The sequence below is a fragment of the Tarenaya hassleriana genome, unplaced genomic scaffold (genome assembly GCF_000463585.1).
Source record: "Tarenaya hassleriana unplaced genomic scaffold, ASM46358v1 Cleome15, whole genome shotgun sequence".
NCBI lineage: Eukaryota > Viridiplantae > Streptophyta > Magnoliopsida > Brassicales > Cleomaceae > Tarenaya > Tarenaya hassleriana.
The window spans coordinates 314,552-334,884 of record NW_010964923.1 but is presented as its reverse complement, the minus strand read 5'-3'; the positions used below and the strand labels follow the sequence as shown (position 1 = coordinate 334,884).

The following is a 20,333-nucleotide window of genomic DNA, read 5'->3' as shown; positions in this document are numbered from 1 at the left end:
ATATATATATATATATATATATATATATATATTGGTGACAAGTCCACAAAAATGCATAAATGGTTTGTATTGGGCATATATGTAATATCAACATTAATAAATAATTCATATCAGTCGGTTGCTACCAAATATAATTTATTGAAAATTGAAAAGCACCATTTTGTCTATCTTGATCTTTTATTATTCAAATGTGAAATTTTATTCATTTCATTAGGGAACTTTTTTTTGGTATCTAACAATAATTTCATTAGGGAACTTACTGCATATTATTATTATTATATTATTGTTGTTGTTGTTATCATCATCATCATCATAAAGAGAAATGTTAAAAAAAGATAGATAATAATGGCTAATTAAAGCTATAATAATATATCGCATGTTTAATAATACTCTTCCCTAATAGAGTTCGATATATATATATATAAAGAAAAGGCAACTTGGGCACGATTCGAATCTTACCCAATAGATCGTGGGCGAGTGGTCAAGTTTGGGGTAGGAGGTAACTTCACCTTGAGGTTAGTGTTCGATTCCTGGCTGGTGGGAATGGAGGTAATATCTAGGTTTATATGATCCATATACAAAGGTTGCTCCCGGGCCGGAGGTTTACCTAGTCAGCGCGCCCGAAGGGTAGCAGTTAGGGGTCCTCCGTTATCAAAAAAAAAAAAAAAAACTTAGGGCACGGTCACATCATTCTGATGGATGATAATAGCAACGTTGGAGTGATAATTGAATTAATCAAGTTTCTTAACTATAGTCAACTGAATTAATAATGTCCCTAATTAATATAATCCAATTTGGTAACTGAAAATCTTATGATAGATTTTCCAGTCCGACCAATATTGGAAATATATTGCCGTCAACGCCCAATCCCATCATTTATAGGTTGTTTTGTTTATCCATTTAAATCTACTTCATGTAATAATAATAATAATAACATTTAATGATGTTTTATTATTGATATCATTGTGATTTAGTCTTACTATTTATATAGTTTTTTTTGTAATAATAGACAAACTTATATTAAGGATATCTAAAAAGATAAGTTTAACTAGTTGGAGTTAGAACAACACTCAAACAAATGAATGCAAATGATCTTATGCTTGTGGAGTAAAATTCATATTAATTAGTTGGTGATTATCTAAAGTCATCAAAATAATCAAATTATAGTGAATGAGACTTGAAACTAACTCAAAAGCAAAACCATCTTTATAATAAAATAATAATAATAATAATAATGTATGCAAAATCTAAATATGGTCATCCTATAATCATTGGTGGTTTTACTTTTCCTTCAAGTTATATAAGAGCACTTCATGGAGAAAACAAATAAAAAAAAGCAATGGAAAGGAAAAAAAATTGTAAAATACATGTTGAACTCATACTATATATATATGCTATTTTTTATTATATAACTATATATATATATATATGTAGTAGAGAATGAAATCAATCTGTTTATCTTTCAAAATTATTTTCTGAATTAATTTGCATGAACAGTTTTTTTATCAAGTAAATTTTATTTTAAGTATTATTTTTTTTATAAAATTATTGTAAGTATTATTATAACCGGATGAGTTAAATAGACATATTTATAAAACTTATAGGGACCAAATGTCAATGTTGTTTCATACTTATCTAAAATAATATTCTCGACCTAAATGGATATAACAATAATAAATGTAACCAAATAAAATAAGATGGATATGAGAATAATAAATGTGACCGAATAAACTTAAGTTTGTCTTCCTCATTGGCATATAATCATAAAAACACTTTCCCCCTTTTTTTAAAAAGAAATTATTAATCGAATAAATAAAAATTAATCAATATATATATATATAAATGTTAGAACAAAATATCAGTCAATGCCAAAAAGTAGATAACATCATTGCAAGACAACATTGGAAGTAACCCTCATGCCCATGTTTGCATACTCTTCCCGTTGCATCGCATTCATTCACCTGTCCAAAACTGTTTATTTAATTGTGTTTTTTTTTTAATTTTCAATAATAAGATATCATTTCTCTTTCACACGTATAAAAATGGAATAAATAACGAAAACTTATGAGAAAATCTCAAAAAAAACTGAAACCTTTTAAATTTTGACAAAAAAACACTAAACTTTTTATTTTATCAAATAAACATTAAACTTTTTAAGTTTGACAAAATAAACACTTAATTCTTCAACGATTGTCAAAATAAACAAAATGACTGACGTGGCACAATCATATGCAAACACGTCAGATTATTTTTCTTAGTTTTTTTTACAATCGAAAAAAATTCATGTATTTTTTTGGATGACTAAAAAAGTTCAGTGTTTTTTTGATAATCAGAGAAAATCTCATGTATTTTTTGGATCACATAAAAAGTTCAGTGTTTTTTTAGATTCGTTTAAAAAGTTTAATGTTTATTTGATAAAAAATAATGTTCAATGTTTTTTTTGTCAAATTTAAAAAAACAACTGTTTTTTTTTTGGGATTTTCCCAAAACTTATTTATTAATAATTTTTCATCTGAAAACCGCTTGCATATAAGTTTTTAAACTCACTAACTAAAGATTGAATTGAATCTAACTGAATGTGAGAATAATATAAAACATTTTAAATAAGTGCTTTTACTAAAAAACTGAGTCAAAGAGATATAGAACTAAATGTATGAATAAAAAAATTAAACTTTGATCTCAAGGATTAGCGTATATCGTTTAGCATATTAAAGATTCGAATTCTGTTCTTAGAATGAAATGATTTTTGAGGCTTCATTTTATTAAAGATATCGGTTTATAATTAAAAGTTATTCAGAACATCTTATAGTTTATAAAAAAAAATAAATAAACTTTAAAATAATCTAATCTAGCTATAACCGAGAGTAGTGTATATACACTTCAAAATATATGATCATATTATCAAAACCCTATGAACTATGATAGATGTGTACCGTCTTTTATAATAAAAAAAAAAAAAGATTAAGCATCGTAATAATAACACAGACCAAACAAAAACTCTTTTTTTTTTTTTCTTTTGAATAAATGTAGTTTTTATCCAATCAAAAGCCATGATCTCAAAACGATCGAAATGTTTCGACTTTTTATCATTTTGAGGGGCAAATCAAAGATTTCTATTAGACAGCATATTTAATAATGCACAAAGATATATTTAGACCATATGCATGCTTACGTGGAATATAAGAGCATATATATAGATGTGTGTGTGTGTGTAAAGACACGTATATATGTATTGAATGTATAGACAAATCTATGGCTGAAACGTGAAGGACAGTCACTGGAAGAGTCAAAGCTAATGTCGAGTGAAGGCATGGCAGATAGGGCAACGGAAAGTAACTAACCTCATTCAATACTCTTGTCTTCTGTTTTCACTATTTTAATTTTCCCAAATATTTTTTTTTTTAAAAAAAACTTGAAACTGCCCACAGAGTTTATGCCTCGCAGCCAACAGTACTTTATATTATACAACATTTATATGTGTGTATATATATATACACATACACACACAAGTTTGTCATATAACTTTTATATATTTTCCATATATTATTTAATTTAATTAGTTCTTTTTGGCATTTGTGAAAATAAGTGTTTCGTATGCATATAAACTGTAATATTTGTATATCTGTATATATTGCGACTTAAGAGGTTTTAGGAATTAGAGATTCGTCCAATTTTAATGGTAATATCGCTACTTGCAGATGTTAATATAGTTTACATTATATATATAGAATATAGTTTATTTACGTGGATAGGAAAAAAAATAGATGTCTAATTCATTTAGAGTTATGATATATGGGTTCTATGTGCATAAATATAACACCGATGGTTTCCCTAACACATACCATAATATTGGAATGCCATTTATATATATATATATATAACAATCTTTGAGAAATTGATAGAAGATCTGAAAATGGTGGGGGGACCCCTCAACCCGACCACCTTTGTCTCCACTCCCACCTTTCCATGACCCTTAGAACATGGAGCAAATTATGGCAAACCCCCATCCGCATATAATGTTTATTTTAATCTTTACATATATGTACACAAACATATACATATATATACACGGATTATATACGTATTTATCTTTAAAAAAATCTGTAATCAAATACGAGAAACCTGTCTCAATGATCTATAACTGTTTTGTGAAAGTATATGTGTTGTATGATAACGGTTATAAAAAGTGCGTAATTGACTAAAGTCTTTAACTTTCATGTCGGAAGTTCGTCGTTAGCATTTTTTTTTATTATTCCGCTGAATATAAAATAAAATTTGACAGATTGGATGATAATCAAATCATATATTAAAATCAAGGTATTATTATAACATATATATAGATACATCAAAACCCATCAACTATAAGCTACTCCCATATATCTTCATAACGAAAGTATTTAACTTTGGTTATAAATAAGATATTTATTGCATTTTTCCTCCGCCCTCTATTTATGAAATATAATATTTTTCCCCAACCACACAAAAATCCCACCATGCAGCATATAAAGCTATAAACCTTGGTGTTTTACAATTCTCACTCACACCCACAAAAAAAGAACATCATCAAACCTACCAAAATCAGAGAAACAAAACCCCAAAAAAAAGAGAGAGGAGAAAATAATTGCAAATTTCAATAAAAAAAACTTTTTTTTTCGAAACCCATTTGGGAAAATCGATCAAAGGATCGAAAACATTTCAGCAACATTAATGGAGATCGAGTCGGTGACCTGCGAGTGTTGTGGGCTGAAAGAAGACTGTACGCAAGATTACATTAGCGAGGTGAAGGCCAACTTCGACGGCAAATGGCTCTGTGGGCTCTGCTCGGAGGCCGTGAGAGATGAGGTCACCCGCCGTGAGATGACGTCATCTGCGGCGGAGTCGGTTTCCCCGGTGGAGGAGGCTGTGAGGGCTCACATGTCCTTCTGCGGGAAGTTCAAAACGAATCCGGCGGTCCTTGTCGCCGACGGCATGAGGCAGATGCTACGGCGGCGTTCCGGCGAATTGTCGGCGTCCCGGTCTCCGGCGACGGCGAAGAAGTTTGGAAGATCTAACACCACGAAATTGTACTGATCTTTTTTTTTTTCCTCTTGTCGTAGCGTTTTGTTTTGCTCGGAAAAAAAAAAACGGGACTAATGTATAATCTTCTTTGCTTCGGTTTCATATAAAAGATTATATTATCAAAAGTTATCCCAAGACGAAGAGAAATCTTCTTGTGCGGATCGATTATGCTTATTATGATGATTGTGATTATGATTATGATTATGATTATTATTATTAGAGTAAAATCGTCTAAAAAATCACGAATTTTTAAAAGTTGTGTGTATCATAAACTTTTTAATTTTTATATAACATCATGAACTTTAATAATTTTATCGTATTTTCCCAAAATTTATAAGTTCATGATTTTATATTTAAGTTACAAAATTTGTAAAGTTAATAAATATGTGTGAATATATCAAAATTTCTAAATTCATGATTTTATGTAAAAGTTGCAAAATTGATGATTATTATTATTATTATTATTATTATTATTATTATTATTATTATTATTATTATTATTATTATTATTATTATTATTATTATTATTATTATTATTATTATTATTATTATTATTATTATTATTATTATTATTATTATTATTATTATTATTATTATTATTATTATTATTATTATTATGAAATGCGCGAATCAACATGCATATATTACACATGTATGGGATTTGAGGCATTCATATTTTCATGTGAAACATTATAATTAAGCTTGTCTTGAAGAGTATAATAATTTTCTATAAATTTATTCTGAAGTCTTCGATGTAGCTTGGACAGTATCGAAATTTAAACCATAACCACATATAGTAAATCAAGAAATAAGTAACCTTTAGATTTTATTATTGATGTGTTATATATATGGATAAAATATTTACATATACGAATTAAAATAAATTTTTATAACTATAAAATTCATATGTCGAGGACTTTTCACTCACGATACCTGCTCCCAATTCATTGGTCTTAATTAGGTATAAGATATATCTTCTGGTCTAACATATATATATATTGACTTTTTTTTTCTCATTTTAAAATATAAAACATGATTTATAATATCTAAATTCTCATTTCATTTATAATATCTAGCGAGTCTATTTGAAGTATAACCTATATTAGATCTTGAAAAATATTACGAGATATATCGTGTATAATGGAGATGTTATCAAATACGAAAAATATATATTTGGAAATATTTATTATTATATTTAGTTTAAAACTGATCTCATTTATTTAATTATATATTAATTTGATTATAAATAAAAGATGTTATTCCACATATTTTCTATATACCCCACTAGCTTTTAGTTCATTTGAAAAATTTCAATTGTCTTATTAGTTTCTATCCATCGAATCTTATTTATTTATAATTTTTCTTTATTTATTCGCTAGTTTCTAATATAAATATGTAAATGATTTACATCATAATTCAGGATTCTGGTTTTTCCCCCTTTTATGTTTAGCTTTGCATTATAATTTCAAACACTGTTTTTGCAATGCTAATCGAGATTACCAAAAAGGGTAATGATTTATATATCTATATATGCATAAGATCCTTTTGATATTTGATATAACACCCAACATTGTAGCCTGATCGGGCTTAATTCCCAAGGCCTAACAACTTCTGATTTGGATCTATTATAGGCTTATTGGGCTTAATTCCCAAACAATTTCCCAACTAATTAGTTAATGAAACCCAAAATCAATATTTTAAAGCCCTAACAATATATATATATATATACACACACACACACCATTCTCTTCTCCATTGTTACATGTAATTAGTGCTAAACTCTCTAATCTATAAAGATTAAATTCTTAGATGCTTTGGATGAAAGAGTAATATTATATGCTTAGTTTTATATTCCCATGAGAGAGAAAAAAACTATAGGAGGAATCTCTTGTACACTTCAATGTAGGTATTGACTTACCATTGTGAGAGGGACATTGAATCGATTAATAGGATCATAGGTATAAAATTTGGTAACACACAAAAAAAAAAGGTATAAATATTTTTATAACATAAAGTTTAAGATAGAAATACAAATGTATTAAACTATAATAACCATGAATTACTTTGGTAAGATTAATGCAGACAAAAAATGATATTACTGCAAATAAGAACCTAATAGACAATGATGTTACGTAAAAGTATAGTATTAGAGGAGTAGATTACTTATTTATTTTTACAATGACAAATTGATAAACATGTAAACATAAAAAAAAATTAGTTGTTTTTGTTGCCAAAAAAATCCCATAAGGTCAACGGAAAAATCTTTTATTTTTTTGCTTACTAATTAAATCCTGTATTTGGTGTGATTAACCCATAAAACTTCGAATTTTTTAAAAATTCGCCGAAAATCCCCGCATCTGCCAACTCAAACAAAAATGATGATATAACAATGACATAGCTTCCAAACCATACACACATTATCATAATTATGCCACATCATCATTTTTAAATAAAATTTAAATTAAATAATTTATTTAAATTAATATATGCATATAATATATTAAAAATGAAATTATTTGTAATTAATAAAACACATATACACATAACTACAATATATATGTATATCATAAATAATACATATATATTTAAATAAAAATAATTATATTTAATTTTATATACATACATAATATAGATATTAAAATAAAAATAATTATAACTAACATATATACATATAATATATATTAAAAATAATATGTATATGTATATATATTAGTTATACATACAAAATAAATATAACTAACATACAACATATACATATATAACTTTAAAATAAAAGTAATTATAACTAATATATATATATATACTATTTATAATATATATTGTATATATATTTTGTAGATATGTATATGTGTGTTTTATTAGTTATAAGTATTTTTATATTTAATATATATATATATATATATATATATGTAAATTTGTATGTATATATATTAATTTAAATAAATTATTTAATTTAAATTTTATTTAAAAATGATGATGTGATATAATTATGATAATGTGTGCATGACTTGAAAATCATGTTACTGCTACATTATTATTTTTGTTTGAGTTGATAGATAGAGAAAGTTTTCGGTGAATTTTTACAAAGTTTGGAGTTTTATGAGTCAATCACACTAATTATAGGGTTAAATTGATAAGAAAAAAGTATAGGATTAGCCTAATGATAATTATGAAACCTAATCAAAATTATATCTAACTTCTCAATTATTTGTACCAAATTTGTTTTTACACGTGATTATAATTCTACAATAAAACAGGGGTAATTGAGTAATTTAAGATATTGTATCCTTATCTCATCTGCGAATGCGATTCATAAAAGCAGCATTTTTTTCCCTGTCTTCCCTTCTCCAAAAATTACATTTTTTGTTTTCTCTGTTTTGCCTGTCTTTTAATTGCTTTAATCCAGAAACCAATCGAAAAGATTCGATATTCTGCAAACAAATTCCATTACCCATTTTGCAAAATTCGAGATTTCCCAGGAAAATTTCCAATTTTTGTTTTCTGGGGACATTAGGTTTCGTCAGCCGGTGAAATTCCAGAGCCGTAGCCTGTATGGTTTGGATTTCCGTCCAAAACCCATCACTTTTATCGTATTCGCTTTCGTTTCATCTTTTGATTTTGACCCAATCGCTTCTTCCAACTCCCGCGATCGAAAAACCCGACCCAGCAGCCATGAGAGTCCATCCTTTACCCAGGAAGCGGAACAACATCCTGATCCATCACCATTCCCGCGATCCGAGTATCCGAGAACCCGTCAAGAAGCTCCGGCGATTGCCCCACATTTTCAACCGGGTCCTGGAGCTTCCGTTCAGGTCCGACGCCGACGTTGTGGTGGAGGAGATGCCCGACTGCTTCAGATTCTCGGCGGAGACCGACGGATTCCCCGCCGGAGACGGTGGAGTGAGGGCCCACATGGTGGAGATCCATCCCGGTGTGATGAAGATCGTTGTTAGAGCAAACGGGTCGTCATCGTCGTCTCTGGGTCCGCCTTTGTTGGACGAGCTCGAGCTGGACGTGTGGCGATTCCGGTTGCCTGAGACAACTCGGCCTGAGCTCGTGATGGTGGCCTGTGAAGACGGTGAGCTGGTAGTGACAGTGCCGAAGACGGCGGAGAATTTTCCGGAGGAGGAGGAGGAGGAGGAGGGGGACAGCGATGGAGATTTCGGAGGAGGTATCGGAAGTAGCCGGCTAGTTCTTGTACAATAACGCGTTGTTGGCTTTTTTTCTTGTTGGTGTTTTTCGTCTCTGTACTATGTTTTTATTGTTTAGTTTCACATCCGATTTGATGTTTCTGATCGAGAAATGTCTGATAAAAATCTCGCCTTTTTGTCGCCCTCCTGTAAGAAAATCTCTCTGGTGAATTCATGACATGGCAGCTTTGTTCATCTTGGTAGCGTCCCTTTCAGAGCAGTCCAATGACTCTGGAAATGGTATCTAATGGTGTTTTAGCAGAAACAACCGGTGAAATGAGGCTCTGATGGCGGTTTGGTTTTCCCGTTTTTACAATTGATGTTGATCATAATGTATATCCCTCTGTTAGTTCATCTTTGATTGTTCAGTTTCTTGGGTTTGAACTATGATGAAGTTTGAGTTCATAGACGAGGCATTGAAGCTTCAAAGTGAAGCCCTTTGTGCATCAGGTGGAAATCTTATGACAATTTGAATCCATGCACCAAGTTCTGTCAATCTCAATCTGGTCAATGTATCTTGAACTTGGGTCTAGGAGGAGTTTTATCCATTACAAATCAGCAAATGTAAGATACCCAGATGATATTAAGCTAAAGCAAGATACATGTCTGGAAACAGTAACGGAAGACATACAGTACAGCGCGCTACTCTAAGACACAACAAAAGAGGAAGTGATTCAGTCTAGAGAGGAAGTGATTCAGTCTCGATGATCCATGGACATACAGACCAATCAGACTGGTTACTAAAAAGAGGAACTAGAGATAAAAGCCTTTCAAGGCAGAGAATTTGGACAGGATCTCGGCTTCACGTTTAAGGGCATTCTCCTTCTTCATCTCCCACTGCGACTTCTTTGTGTTCGCCGACTGAACTTCCTGCACGACTTTCGGGATCGAGTTTGCGACCATCTTCTGAGCGTAGTTCAGATCAGCCTTGTCTTTCTTCTTGTTCCCGATGAAGCGTGTCAGCTCAGACCGTCTAGCTTGAAGCTGTGCGATTTGCTCGTCGATCTGGCGGATTGTCTCTGAGTTGGATTCCACTTCCATGTCCAGACTGCTCAGTTTGTCCTTCAGCTCGCTGTACTCATACTTGAGTGATGCAACCTTAGCTTTGTTGAGCTCGAGGGCGGAGAAGAACCTGTCTGCATCCTCTATCACTTCTTTGTTCTCCTGGAAAACCTCGCTGAACGATGGCATCTCTTCGACGAGCTTCAACTTCACGATTTCTTCAGCAGAAAGGCTCGGATCTTTCCTGATTTTAGCTGCCAAGGCAGCTAACTCTGCAGCATCCTTGGAGAAGAAAAGGGAAGTGAAATCTTTCTCGAGAAGAGATGAAAGCTTCATCCGGGCTTCAGCCCATTCGTATTCTCTCATCGGGGAGGTGATGACAGGGACAGAGGGCTCCTGCCCATTTTCCGGAGGCTGTTGAAGAAGGTTATCGAGAGAGTCAAGGTAGCAGTCAAACTCTTCCGGGTTGACATCCACAGGCGAGTGTGAGACTGCAAGGACACCGTTCATAGGAGAAACATAGATATGAGGAATTGAAACTTGCTCTTCCTCGATTTCACCTCTCTGTCTCCTTTTCTTGCCTGTCTTTGATGTTTCTGTTTCATTCTCTTCGTCCATATAATTCAGGTCCACAGCACCTCCAGGCTGCCTTGAGGAGCGTCTAGCGGGTTGCTGTCGAGATTTCTGTTTGCTCGATAGTTGTGGAGCAGATGCTGCTTTCTCTTTCTTTTTCTTCTGGCCAGTTCGGGGAGTTGCTTTCGGTTTTTCTTCAACAGGTTCATATGTTTGTGTCTGCGTCGGTTTTCTCTTCCTCTGGCTGTACCGGGAGTTTCCTTCCTTTTTCCCTTCTTGAGCATTCTCATCCTTTGCAGCCTCATCCCCCGAGGCTTTGTCATTCTGTCCCTCTTTGGAAGTCTCTTCGAAAAGAGATGCAGCATCAACTAAAAAAAAGCAGAACACGAGAAAATCATAGTCATTATCAAGATAAACTGCTGTTAAGGAAAAAGGAAACAAACTATCTAAATGTTACATACAAGAAAATAAGCTAGAAAACATTTTTAAGGAGGTTTTTATCTAGCAGTTCTCAAGACCACAATGCCAGGAAGGTGGGAAAGTACAAGCAGGATGTAATATCAGATAATAACCCGCAAGAAAACAAGGTTAACTTGAAATAAACACAGATTTTGCAGCTCATAATGACACATTTGTTGAAGCAAGAGAGAAGAGCTTACCCCTAGCAGCGGGCTGGAAGAGAGCTGGAATCTTCCAGCTAAAAGACGCAAAGAATGCATCAACATCCGCGTCTGGAAAATTTGCCTGAATATAACGAGTCAGACTTGGTTTGCTGCCAAAACTTTTTGGGATATTCCGTCCTTGAAGCCTCTCAGGGAGAGTTATAAACCTATCAACGTGAATCCCGGTTGAACTCACTCTCCGTCCGACTCTCCAGGACCAAGTATCACCAGGCTCGGGGAAATCAACGGGGGCATATGGTAGACCCTGACCGGCAGAAACCGGTGGAATAGGTGGGAGTTGGTTCAGATCCGTTGTCCCGTGAGCAAATGAGCTGTGATCAGCAGATGCGTTGCCGTTTTCCTTAGCCACAGGAGAAGGCTCCTTGTTTTCGGTATTCAATCCATTCTCCCAGAAGTCATCTTTCTCTTTGTAGGTGTTTATCGGGACGGGTTGATCATCCTCATGGTAACTACTGATTGGAACCGGTTCATTATCAAATCTGCAAAATCAAAATTACACTAAGGGCTTAAAAGAACAAAATCACACACAGCAAGGACAAATCTGCTTAACAGCAGAAACCAGATTTGATACAACGACTTCTACAAACTTCACAGCCTCTCTTATAAGCTCATTTTTCTACAAAACCTATGGAAACCCTATCTTTAGCTAAACCCTAGACTCATTTCCCAAACCCAATTCACTTAAGGTCCCGAGCAATTTTCACTTAAGGTCGAGATTTCAAGTTCAAGCATTTCTATTTCTCACCCAAATCCGAACCCACAGAGCCCAAAACAACCATATAGTTTCGGACGCGAAATCTCACTGAGCCTTCGCTGTCCAGAGTACAAATCCGGGCGAATAAACCCAGAAAAGGGAAAAAATCTAACAAAAAGCCCGATATTCACTGGGAGAGACAGGTTAACAGAAAAAATCGAGAAATTAACGATTACCCAGGTGGAGATTGACCGAGGCCTTGATCCATATCCATTGGAGCATAAAAAGGAACAGACATGCTATAGCTAAAACCCTAATTACCTGCGAAACAAAAAAACACCGAAAAGGTAACAGATCTTAGAGGGCAAAAAGAGGAACACCAACTAGCGAGCTCAGAAGCAGATCGATTTCACGGTATAATTAAGGAAAAAAAAAAGAGACCTGAGCCCATCTTCTTCGAAATATCTCGTCTCTTCCCCTCTGTCGTCGTTCCTGAAAAGTGAGACTTTTGTGCTCGGAAACCAGAAGCCGTGGCAAACGGGAGGTAGAGAAATGACCATTTTGCCCTTATCCCATCCTCTCTTATCTCTCGCATTACATTCACAACCAAATCGCTTATGTCATACTTGACGCGTGTCCACACATGCGCTCTGAATTCCGTACTTTTCGTCTGTTTCCTTGTCCTCTCCCATCTCTAATTACAGAAACAACGCATTTTTACTTGTCAATCCGAATTTTTCTTGAATATTAAAATGTCATTTATGTAAATGGCGGATATTCCATATATGAAATTTTCGGTTTTCCTTCTAATGAATGATGTACTTACATTACAGAGAGTGAAGTTGTTCTGTAATGATTATCAGATTTTATTCCGACAACCAGAGTGCATATATGTATATATATGTATGTATATGGACGGATGTACTTAAATTTCATAGTAATACAACAACCCTTATAAAAAAAATATATATATGGACGGATGTATGTTATAAGCTATGGGGGTACGTTACTATGTCGATTCCTCCGCACGGGATAACGAGGGTCACGGGACGCACACAGCTTCGACGGCCGCAAGGAACGAAGTAGAAGGAGCGAGTCTCCGCGGCGTAGCACAGGGGACGGCCAGAGGAGGCCTCCCTTCGGTCCGGATTGCTGTATACGGAGTCTGCTAGTCCGGAAGCTGCAACGACAACGCCATCTTGGCAGCGTTTGAAGCCGCCATTGCAGACGGCGTCGACGTTATAATGATCTCGCACAACAGATATGTCGATTCTTTAGATAAAAGCTCTATCGACATCGGGACGTTCCACGCGATGGAGAAAGGTGTTTTGACTGTAAACTTTGTTGGGAACGACGACCCTTTTTACTCGACGATCTATAGTATGGCGATGTGGACATTATCTGTCACAGCCAGTGGCACCGATCGTAGATTCGTGACGAAGGTCGTTCTCGGAAACGACAAGACTTTACTCGTAAGCAATCGTTCTTTTTCTTTCGCGATCGATACCTACATTAATTTGTTCATTAGTATCTGAAAAAAGCAAAACATATTGAGAAGGTAATTCATTCGCTTATGTCATATTTATGTAATGTTTATGTAAGCGATTACGCCATGTTTATATATGTTTATGTAAGCGATTACATCATAATGATATAATGCTTATGTAAGGAGTTGTAGAAGTTTGAATTTGTGTGTGTGTTAGGTGTGATTGAAAAAATAAGGATATGATAGATGTGATTGATTGATGAGGTGTGTGGTTGTGATGAGAGTAGTAGGTTTGAAAAGTTTTAGTATAAATAGGGGGTGTTGTATAGAGTTTTTCATATCAAGCTTTCCTAAGCATTTCAAAGCATTTCTCTCTAAACACTTTTCTCTCTTTTCTCTCTTGTTTTTCTTACAAAAGTTCTAAGCATAAGTGATATAAATCTTCAATATTCTCTCGTTTTTCTTTTTTTTTGCATTATGCACTAAAGAAGAAAAGATAAGAAGCTTGTGAATGCAAATATACAAGTTTCGTAACATGGTATCAGATCCAACTACGGTTCAAAAGACGATGATGCACTAATCCAAGCACAAGGAAGAGCACTAGATCGAAGCACAAGACACACCACGAAGCACAACTTGCACAAAGAGCACTATGGCAGTAAACATCCAAAACATTCAAGCCGTTGCTATTTTCGATGGCCAAAATTATGAGTTATGGGCCACAAGGATGAAGACGACGTTGATGCTGAGAGAGTTATGGGACGTTGTCGAAAAAGGCGTTCTAACACAACCATCGGAGACTCAAAAACTCTGACGAAAAATCAGGAGACGGATCTCACAAAATGGAGGGAGATCAAGATGAAGGACATGACGGCCCTCCAACTCCAACAAAATTACATCATGGATTCCGTCTTCCGGAAAGTGATAACGACCACAACATCAAATGAGGTGTGGATCAAGTTGCAAGAAGCATATCAAGGTAACGAACGAGTCATACTTGTTCGCTTACAATCTTTATATACTCAATTCGAAAATTTGAGAATGAAAGATGGAGAAAGAATAAGAGTGTATACGGATAGAGTGATGGATATCACGAATCAAATGGAACAACTGGGAGAAGGAAAGAAAAATTTTGAAATCATAAGGAAGATCCTAATAACAATGCCAAAGTCATACGCAACTTTGGCAGCGTTGATGGAGGAGACGAAAGATTTGAGAAGCATAAGTGTCACCGATTTGGTTGGATATTCTTTGATCGCACATGAATCAAAGTTCCTACCGGATGAAGAAGGAAATTCACAAAGAGCTTTTCCAGCTCGATCGAAGAATCACAAAGGAGGTAACGAAGGTCTCTGGATGTCTAATTCGAAAGGAAAGAAATGGTGTGGTTATTGCAAGAAAGATAATCACGTTGAGGAGGAGTGTTACTTCAAAAACAAGGACAAACAAGACCAACAAGTGAGGAGGTCAAAAGAATGCTATACCTGTGGAAAGGTAGGACATTTGGCTCGAGACTGTAGAAGGAACCTAAGTCACAACGCTCAAGTCACACAAACGGAGGGCATGGATGAAAATTATTTACGGCGCGAGATGAAGTAATGATCGTCCAAGGGGAAGACATGTGGCTAATCGACAGTGGATGCACAAATCACATGTCCAAAGATATCCGGTACTTCAAGAAGATAGACCGAGATATCAAAATCCTTATCCGAGTAGGGAATGAAGCCGTAATCTTGACGGAAGGAAAAGGAGATATCGTTGTAAACACGAAGAAAGGTGCAAGAGTTATCAATGATGTATTCTATGTTCCAAAATTGGACAAGAACCTACTCAGCGTTCCTCAAATGCTCCTAAACGGGTACAAACTTGTCTTCAAAGAAAGTAGTTGTGTGATTCGTGATCCTATGGGGGAGAAGATTGCCAAAATACAAATGCAGAGGAAAAGCTTTTCAATGCAGCTTGTGAGACCAAGCGAGTCTTCCTATACGGCTAAAGAAGATTCGATGGCTCAACTGTGGCACCGAAGGCTCAGGCATAGTAGTAACTCATACATGCAAAGTTAATACGGAAGAATATGGCGAAGGGAATCCCTAATTTTGACAACTACAATGAGGTGTGTGAAGCATGCCAATTAGGAAAACAATCAAGACTCGTGTTTCCATCATCTTCATCAAGAGCTCAGAAGAAGTTGGAGCTAGTGCACTCGGATATATGCGGCCCGAAGCAGACACCTTTGCTTGATGGAAGCAGGTATTTTCTACTCTTCATCGATGATTATTCGAGAATGGTGTGGGTATACTTTCTGAAAAACAAGTTAGAAACATTTGGGGTGTTCAAGAAGTTTAAGACTATGGTAAAGAACCAAGCTGAAGAAAAAAATCAAGACACTCAGATCAGATCGAGGAGGAGTACACATCGCAAGAGTTTACAAGATTCTGCGAAAGCCATGGTTTCTCAAAGCAGCTCACAGTGTCATACTCTCCACAACAAAATTAAGTGAAAGGAAGAACTGAAGTGTCATGAAGATGGCACGAGCAATGCTAAAGGAAGTCGGAATGGAAAACAACTTCTGGGCAGAGGCGGTATACACTGCAGTATACCTGCAAAACAGACAACCTTCGAGGACATTGGAGAATACAACTCCGATTGAGACATGGACAGGACATAAACCCTCACTAAGTCACTTGAATGTGTTTGGGGTGTCTGTGTTATGTCCATGTACCAGATGAAAGGCGAACAAAGCTGAAAAACAAAGCGAAGAAAGACGTACTCATTAGGTACAATAGTCAAAGCAAAAGCTACAGAATTTACTTGCCGAAGAAGCAAAGAGTTACAGTTGCAAGAGATGTCACATTTGATGAAAGTCAAACATGAGATTGGAGCAAAAGCTTAGAGAAAGGAAAAGGTATTGCAGTTCCTGCACCAGATTTCTATAAGGATTCAAGTAGAGAATCAAGTGGTTCTACATCCACCAACACTGGAGAAGACACTCCAGAAGGGAGTTCATCAGAACCTAGAAATCCGAATACAAGGTCTATGAAAGAGATACTTGAAGTCGCTCCAAGAGTGTTGGACTATTCTGCATACATGATGGAAACATGTTTCATGTGCTCTGTAGAACCAACAAGCTTTGAAGAGGCTGAAAGTTATCCAGAATGGAGAAAAGCGATGGAAGAAGAAATCAACATGATTGAGAAGAATAATACTTGGGAGTTGGTGGAAAGACCCGAGAAAAAGAAGGTTATCACTGTGAAGTGGATCTACAAACTCAAGACTGCAGCAGATGGATCCATACAAAGGCATAAGGCGAGGCTGGTTGCAAGAGGGTTCAGTCAGAAGTACGATGAAGACTACACAGAGACGTTTGCACCTGTGTCAAGGTACGATACAATCAGACTCATACTTGCGATTGCAACACAAAAGATGTGGACATTACGTCACATGGATGTGAAGTCTGCATTTTTGAATGGTGAACTTAAGGAGGAAGTATTTGTGGAGCAACCTCAAGGATTTGAAGTAGAGGCAAAGAAGATCACGTACTGAAGCTAAGAAAAGCTTTGTACGGTTTGAAGCAAGCCCCAAGAGTGTGGTATAGCAAGATTGACGAATATTTTCTCAAACAAGGTTTTGAGAGATGTCCATACGAGGCAACGGTATATATCAAAAGGCTTGGATAGGATATACTGATCATCTCACTATATGTGGATGACATGATCATTACCGGGAGTAATGAGGAGAATATTGGAAGATTCAAAGAAGAAATGATGCATCACTTTGAGATGACATACCTTGGCAAGATGGAGTATTTCTTGGGTATGAAAATAAGGCAAAGTTCAGATGGAGTTTTCTTATCCCAAGGAAGCTATGCGAAGAAATACTGGAGAAATTCAAGATGTCTGACTGTAAACCAGTCAATACACCACTTGAGCCGAACGGTAAGAACATTGACATGAAGGAGAAGAAAGAAGCAGATACAAAAGAATACCGAAGTATGGTAGGAAGTCTGTTGTACTTAACGACCACAAGACCGGATCTGATGTATGATGCAAGTTATCTTTCAAGACTCATGAGCAAACCGGAGATGATACATTTCAAGCAAGCGAAGAGGGTATTGAGGTATGTCAAGAAAACCATTGATCTTGGCTTACACTTCAAACCCGAGAACACTGTACTGTTGCAGGGATACTATCATGGGCGGATCTATTTGTTAATGAGTTGAGTGGGGGCATGGACCCCACTAAATTACTTAAATTTTATCTAGTTTCCTTGTAAAATTAAAAAATAATTAAATAATATTTATAGATGCCCCCATTCAAAAAATTTGTTTGCCCCCACTATTTTTTTCTTCATTTATCTCAATTTCTTTCTGATCCCACATTTTTTTATTTAGTATTTCTTTGGGATAATTCCATTTAAAACCCTGTACTTTTCTCTCGTCTCAATTTAAACCCTGTACTTTTTTTTTATCAAAAAAAATATTGTACTTTTAAAAATTGGTAATTAAAACTCTATACTTTTAAAAATTGGCAAATAAAACCCTGAACGAAAAACAATATTATTTAATGCTGACATGGCATTCTAGACATCTGTCACATCATCAATCTCTAATATTTAATAATATTAATTAATAAAAAATAAAAATAAAATAATAAAAATAAAAATGAAAATTTAAAAATTATATATATTCATAAAAATTATACACATATATAAACATGTTTATAAAAATTTTAAAATTATATACATATATAAATATATTTATATATACATATATCTATATAATACATACATATATATATATATATGTATATATAAATATGTTTTATATGTATGTGTGATATATACATGCTTTTCTAAAAATCATATATATATGTGACATATGCATGATTTTTAGAAAAAAAAATACGTATACCACATATGCATATAAAACATATATATATATATTATATATGTGTATATATATAAATATGTTTATATATGTGTATATATGTATATCATTTCATTATATATGTATGTGTATAATTTTTAAAATTTTATTTTTATTATTATTATTATTTTATTTTTATTTTGTATTAATTAATATTATTAAATATTAGGGATTGATGATGTGGCAGATGACTAGGATGCAATGTCAGCATTAAATAATATATTTTTTCGTTCAGGGTTTTATTTGCCAATTTTTAAAAGTACAATGTTTTTTTGGATTAAAAAAAGTACATGGTTTAAATTGCGACGAGAGAAAAGTATAGGGTTTTAAATGGAATTATCCCTATTTCTTTTCTAAAAGTTAGGGTTAAGTTACTTAATACATATTTTCTTTACATTTTTATCTTTTTTATATCTACATATAATTCTTTAAAAAAACATCAAAATATTAAAAATATCTACAATTAATAGAATTTAAATTCTATAAATTTTAGCTTTTTTATATTTTGATCATATTTATTAATTTATTATTTATATATTTATTTAATTTTATATTTGACTTGATAGAAAAACTAGTGGATAGCTTTTTAAAAGAAATTTTGCATCGATATTTGTTTTCAAATCAGTAATGTATCAAATTTTAAATTAATCTTTTGATATATGAACAAATTGATTTGGATGATTTGTTTTTAAATCATGTTGATAAGATGTAAATATTTGATAAGAGGAATTTATCAATCATGTGGTCATAACTTTTCAAAAAGATATAAAATAGATTTAAACTATTTAATTCAATCTAGTTTAACATTGATTGGTTAGAATATAACATAAATGATCCATTTGCACATACTCTTATTAATTTATAGTTTCAATAATTTAATAATCGATATAAAGAGGTGTATTCATAACTGTTAATTTGTATTACAGTTTTAAATTCTATTGACTCATTTTTTGAGTTTAACATTTCAAATTTAATGAAATTGAGTGAATTTTATATAAACATTTCACTTTTGAGAATAGATTTTATCGAAAAAATATATTTTAGATAATTACAAATAAAATTATTATGTATAGATTTCAAAAAATAAAAAACTGTAGTATTTAGTTGTAAAATGTAAATATTTTTTAGATGATATATATTTATTAATTTTTTTTATTTTATATATATTTTAATTGTGCCCCCGTTAATTTTTTGTTCTGGATCCGCCACGGGATACTATGATAGTGATTGGGCCGGAAGTCAAGATGACATGAAAAGCACAAGTGGTTATGTAGATAGGAGGAGCAATATTCTCATGGCAGACACAAAAACAACACTACAAAAAAACAGTTATATAGCGACGGAAAAATCCGTCGCAAATACAAAGGAAATCCGTCGCAATTAAGAATTTGCGACGGAATGCGACGGACTTATTTCCGTCGCTATAGCGCTGTCGCAAACGTATAATGGTCGTTAATCTGTCGCAAAAATACGACGGAAGAAATCTGCGTTTTGCGACGGAAAGTGACGGATAATTTCGTCGCAATTTGCGACGGAATTTTTTCCGTCGCATTCCGTCGCAAATGTTTTAAAATTTTTAAAAAAATAAAAAAATTATATACTATATATACACGTACATATATACATTTTCACATACACATACACCTATATACACATACATTCATACACATACATTACACACATACAAATATATATACACATACATACATATATATACACATAT

General features: G+C 33.6%; 4 protein-coding genes across 4 annotated transcripts; 3 read left to right on the top strand and 1 right to left on the bottom strand.

Moving 5' to 3' along the window:
• Positions 1-4,531: 4,531 nt before the first annotated feature.
• Positions 4,532-5,187, top strand: LOC104808554. The gene has a single exon (XM_010534256.1). It carries the CDS (start codon positions 4,708-4,710, stop codon positions 5,068-5,070), a length of 363 nt encoding a protein of 120 aa, XP_010532558.1. The 5' UTR covers positions 4,532-4,707; the 3' UTR covers positions 5,071-5,187.
• A 3,192-nt stretch (positions 5,188-8,379) lies between these two features.
• Positions 8,380-9,443, top strand: LOC104808553. Its single transcript, XM_010534255.2, has one exon. It carries the CDS (start codon positions 8,611-8,613, stop codon positions 9,262-9,264), a length of 654 nt encoding a protein of 217 aa, XP_010532557.1. The 5' UTR covers positions 8,380-8,610; the 3' UTR covers positions 9,265-9,443.
• Positions 9,444-9,808: 365 nt separating this feature from the next.
• Positions 9,809-12,752, bottom strand: LOC104808552. Its single transcript, XM_010534254.1, has 4 exons — positions 12,642-12,752; positions 12,437-12,521; positions 11,483-11,985; positions 9,809-11,191 (listed from the first exon to the last, which is right to left on the bottom strand). Exons 2-4 carry the CDS (start codon positions 12,496-12,498, stop codon positions 10,002-10,004), a joined length of 1,755 nt encoding a protein of 584 aa, XP_010532556.1. The 5' UTR covers positions 12,499-12,521; positions 12,642-12,752; the 3' UTR covers positions 9,809-10,001.
• Positions 12,753-14,400: 1,648 nt separating this feature from the next.
• LOC104809079 lies at positions 14,401-15,285 on the top strand. Its single transcript, XM_010534976.1, has one exon. The coding sequence runs from the start codon at positions 14,401-14,403 to the stop codon at positions 15,283-15,285; it is 885 nt and encodes a 294-aa protein (XP_010533278.1).
• Positions 15,286-20,333: the final 5,048 nt, after the last annotated feature.

Coding starts and splice junctions, on each gene's coding strand:
- LOC104808554 (XM_010534256.1), top strand. CDS start 4,708: ATGGAGATCGAGTCGGTGACCTGCGAGTGTTGTGGGCTGAAAGAAGAC.
- LOC104808553 (XM_010534255.2), top strand. CDS start 8,611: ATGGTTTGGATTTCCGTCCAAAACCCATCACTTTTATCGTATTCGCTT.
- LOC104808552 (XM_010534254.1), bottom strand. CDS start 12,498: ATGTCTGTTCCTTTTTATGCTCCAATGGATATGGATCAAGGCCTCGGT. Junction 11,986..12,436: donor CTCGGTCAATCTCCACCTGG/GTAATCGTTAAT, acceptor TTGATTTTGCAG/ATTTGATAATGAACCGGTTC. Junction 11,192..11,482: donor CTTCCAGCCCGCTGCTAGGG/GTAAGCTCTTCT, acceptor GCTTTTTTTTAG/TTGATGCTGCATCTCTTTTC.
- LOC104809079 (XM_010534976.1), top strand. CDS start 14,401: ATGGGCCACAAGGATGAAGACGACGTTGATGCTGAGAGAGTTATGGGA.